This window comes from Morone saxatilis, unplaced genomic scaffold (genome assembly GCF_004916995.1).
Source record: "Morone saxatilis isolate NCDOM2014 unplaced genomic scaffold, NCSU_SB_2.0 Contig12, whole genome shotgun sequence".
Lineage (NCBI taxonomy): Eukaryota > Metazoa > Chordata > Actinopteri > Moronidae > Morone > Morone saxatilis.
The window spans coordinates 18,704,675-18,709,149 of NW_023339674.1; the positions used below are offsets into that span (position 1 = coordinate 18,704,675).

The window sequence follows — 4,475 nt, forward strand, 5'->3', positions numbered from 1 at the left end:
CACACACACACACACATCTTGATATATTGTCTACCAGGTGACCTTTTGTACACAGAGTTTTCTACAGCCCGCTCAGGTAGCACCCTGCCCTGTTCTCCTCCTCACTTCACACCCCACCCCGCTGAGTTCATTGTCTTACCACGCAGGGGTAATCAACGTGGGTGTGGACTTGACTATCAACACGCATTAGTGACTGAGTTTACAATCCGAAATAGCTGAGTTTCTGTTTACCCTGCTGCATCCTTTGTGCTGCTTTGTGCTGCTTTAGCTGTTGACTATTCACATGTTGAAATGCAGCCATCAGATCATCCCAACCCCCTCGTCCTTTCACCTGCCTCTCCTCTCCCTCCATCCTCTTTTCCACACCGTGTCAATACCAATGTGCAAAGGTCACCCTGGCAACAGAGAGGCAGCGGTCGATAGAGAAATAAAGAAGCAGAAGAAAAGGGAGAGAAGTGATGGAGGGCAGAGCCTGGTGTTTCACAGGGTTAACTACGGGCCAACATCTCACAAGCACACTCCAAAGGGTGCGGGGTCCGGGGGGGAGTGAGGCCTCTGCTCTCTTTTGCTGTCTTTGTATGTATGTCTCTATTACTTGTTTTCTCTGCTTTGTCATTATTTTTTCTCTCCATCTCCCGTCTTCTTTGTGCTCTCTCCTCCCCTTGTGTGGCTTATCGGTGCTGCTTCTGTCTTCCTGTTTCCCCCTCCCTCCGCCCCTCTCTGGGGACTGAAAGCACACTGGCTGTAGGGGTTGTTGAAACCTTTTTGGACAGAGGCGTCACTTTGTATTTGCCAGTGCTGCCTGTTTCTGTTTGCTTCTGTTTGGGGAGAACCTGAGATGTCATTACTGCTGAGTCTTCAAGACCCAAAGAATCTTTCTGACCCCCGAATGACTCTCGCTAGAAAATACACACATTCACACGCAGCGACACACATGCACAGACATCAGCAGTGAGCAATACACAGCAACAGAGCCGCAGGCATGCAGGAAAGGGACAAGAGAACTTTGTTTAGTGTGAATCCTCCAGCCAAGTCGTGACAACTCCACTATCCAGTATTTGTGTGTGTCCATCCGGGCCACGGGTGGGTCAGCAAAGGCCTCCACACTCGGCTCCTGTTAGCCGTTGCCAGAGCTCCTAAAATGGGCAGCCTTTCCAGATCCGCCACGAACCCACGGACAATCAGCCATTCTGTGTTTGAGAGGCAGGCGGGGTGTATTTCCTGGACGTGGGACTGATTTTTCAGGCCCCAGGCCAGACAGAAGGGTGGCCTCTGTCTCTGAGCTGAATGACACTGCTGACTAAGAACGGACTGAAGGGCAGTAGGAGGCATGCAAGAGTGGGCTCTATTTGTGTGTGTTTTCCAATAGGTCTCCTCATCCAGCGCTCCCCAGCAGATGTAAATAGGCCAGTGTTACAGAATGGTGATTGATTGCATGATGGGTTAATGTGGTGTGTCTGTGTGTCTATGAGAGGGGGAGCTCAAAGCACTGTTGTGTGCATTTTAACTGCCATCCATGGGGCAGACTGTTCATTTACAAAGGAGGAAGTCATTATGCAGGGGGGAGTTTTTCTCTTTGTGAAACACTTCGGCTTTCAGTACATAATCTTGATGCAGACTTAGTTTGCCAATTGAGCTGTACCTGTATCATGTGTGTATATATATATATGTCTGTTTTGGAGACTTTTCTGTATCTAAATTTTAATTACTCAAATGTGTCTTTTGTCTACCTGCAGGTCAGTGACTTCCTGTCCGGCCGCTCACCTCTCACCCTGGCACTGCGTGTCGGGGATCACATGATGTTCGTCCAGCTCCAGTTGGCGGCACAGCAGTCCGGCGGCCCCCAGCTCCAGCACAGACACCTCATCACCCGGGGCAACGCGGAGACCGCAATGGGACAGCCCACGGGGCAGCCCCGCGTTCCCCACCCTCACCCGCACTCCCACCACCACCCCCATCATCCACACAGTCACCCCGGCCCCCACTTGTCCCAGCCTCACCTGGTTCCTTCCTCCCCTTCTTCCCCGGGCTCCCCTTCGTTCCCCCTGCCCACCACACACCACCAGCCGCTCCCTCCCATGTACCACCAGTCGCCCTCCTCCGCTCACTGTAGCCCCCCAACTCCTCCTCCTCCACCCCACTCCCCTCGCCCGTCACACATCCCTGGAAGCCTCTTTCGCTCTCCAGCCCATCACCACCATCACCACCACCACTACCACCAGCCTCCCTCAGGCCAACCCAGCCACGACATCGGCCAGGCCAGCCCTGTAGCCCCAGTCCTCTGCCCTGAGGTAAGCCTCAAAATATTGTTTATATTTTTGTACCACTGTTACACCTTTGCCATCAGTTCTAACTTAGTGAGGAGACAAGCGTGTATGTAAAATATGCTACGAATAATGGTAGATAGTGTTAAAATAGCTTAACTTAACATAACTGAAGTCCTCACAGGCACATAGCGCTGTCATGAACGAACAATGTTCGAGGATGGGTTACGACCGTTTGACCCAAGTGCCACGCACAACTGAATCAACCTCAATTAAGTTGATTAGATTAGTGGGATATCCCAGCAGCACGAGGGCGAACCCGTGGTTTACTCAGGTCTGGAGAAGGTTTGCATGTGTGTGTGCGTGCGTGCTTCCAAACCACAGTGCACTTAGTCATCACCGGAGTGCAGTGTGCTTCCCAAATACATACAAACAGGCCAGCACACACACATAAACCAGGCCGGGTATGGCATCCATATGACCTCATCCTGCCCACTGAGATTTACGAGGAATATGGGGGAAGATAAAGAGCTTGAGAGAAAAAGATTCAAAGAGAGGCCGGTTTAATGAATCAAAGGTGGTTTTTCACGTGAAGACTGATCATTAACCTCAGTGTCGTCAGCCATTTATCATTAACCTTTACAACCATTTATTTAGGTTTGGATAACTCTGAGAACAGCTGCACACACATGCACAAACACGCTTACTTGTCTCCACCAACCAAGTCCGCTGTTTATACTTTCTCTACCTCCCCGAGCTCCAGCCTATGGAAAGTGAATAAGAACCAGATGTCAGTGGACTATGTGGGAGAGATGGTTCACAACAAGAAAAACAAAAAGACAGGCCAGTTTAGTACTGAGAAAAACGGAAATGGCTATTCCTCATCAGGCTTTCACATGGGTAACACACAAACAGACAAACACAGCGACCTTTGCCTGAGTTTCGATTTCACTTTGGGATCCAAGTTAAGGTGAAGTCGCAGGGTTTCCTAGTTTGATCTTTCTCAAGTTTAAGGCAACAAGATATCCTGGCTGTTTTGGGGTTATAGTATGGCAGAAAGCTCAGGTTTCTTGCTTTCTGGGGTTTCTTATAACCAGCAGCCTTTACTGCATAGGTTATTTAGAGTACATACATAGAGTATTTACAACACCCTGAAGGTCACTTACAGAAGCTTACATTATATACTGTGTGTATATAAGGGCTATAGGTCAGAACATGACTTCAACATTTCACAACTCACAAGCCTGAATGTCATCCAGTGTATATGTTAACACAGTCTGGGATGGGATTTTCCTCACACAGATTGTGTACAGATGTTTTCTTACCAGACTCCTTTTCCGTGCCGCGAAGCCTCACTTAATGCTATGTAATATTTTTCCTCCAGGCTAACTGCAGCACCAACAGCACCAACAGCACCAACAGCCCCAACAGCCCCAACAGCCCCACCAGTCCCTCAACACGCTCCCGTAAACCTGGCGCCATCATTGAGAGCTTTGTAAACCATGCTCCCGGAGTCTTCTCAGGGACCTTTTCAGGTGAGAGGACAGTGAGCTGCCTTTAAGATTTATTATTGCTCTAAGCAATAACTATGCACACAGTGAGATCCAGCTGAAAGCCTCTTTTATGAGAACTTGCATGCTTCACAAAAAATACCCAGAAAATTAAACACAGGCTCCTCTGTCTGGTCTCAGGGTCTATTGGGGGCAGGTGTTTGTATGAATGACCTTAAATGCTTTGACTCATCTGTTTTTTATTGAAAACTGTCTTTTAATACTTTCCCCGTCTCTCTCGTTCATTCTCTCAGGCACTTTGCACCCTAACTGCCAGGACAGCAATGGGCGTCCCAGACGAGATATTGGTACCATCCTGCAGATTCTCAACGACCTCCTGAGCGCTACACGCCACTACCAGGGCATGCCCCCTTCCCTCACCCAGCTCCGCTACCAGACACAGTGTGGTTCACCCACCTCCCCATCCCCCTCGCCGCCTCCTTCACCCCCAGTCGCTGGCATGACGGGCCTCTCTGCCAAAGCTACCTCTGTGCCCGCCGGCAACCCTAGCACCCCTCCACCGACTCTTCATCCTCTGGTACAGTGCCAGAGCCAGATCCGCATGTGCAAACCCCCTGGTGAGTGACTCTACACAGCACTCCCTCTGCTCATGCAAGCATGTCATGAACACAAACAGAAAACACGCACACACACACGCACA

The 4,475-nt window shown here is 49.9% G+C and overlaps 1 protein-coding gene across 1 annotated transcript in view; it reads left to right on the top strand.

Moving 5' to 3' along the window:
• midn (midnolin) overlaps positions 1–4,475 on the top strand; it is a 28,493-nt gene that overhangs the window by 12,488 nt on the left and 11,530 nt on the right. The window contains exons 5-7 of the mRNA XM_035652893.1: positions 1,737–2,291; positions 3,649–3,799; positions 4,069–4,392. Of these exons, the coding sequence (XP_035508786.1) occupies positions 1,737–2,291; positions 3,649–3,799; positions 4,069–4,392 (1,030 nt within the window). The remainder of the gene's footprint in view (positions 1–1,736; positions 2,292–3,648; positions 3,800–4,068; positions 4,393–4,475) is intronic.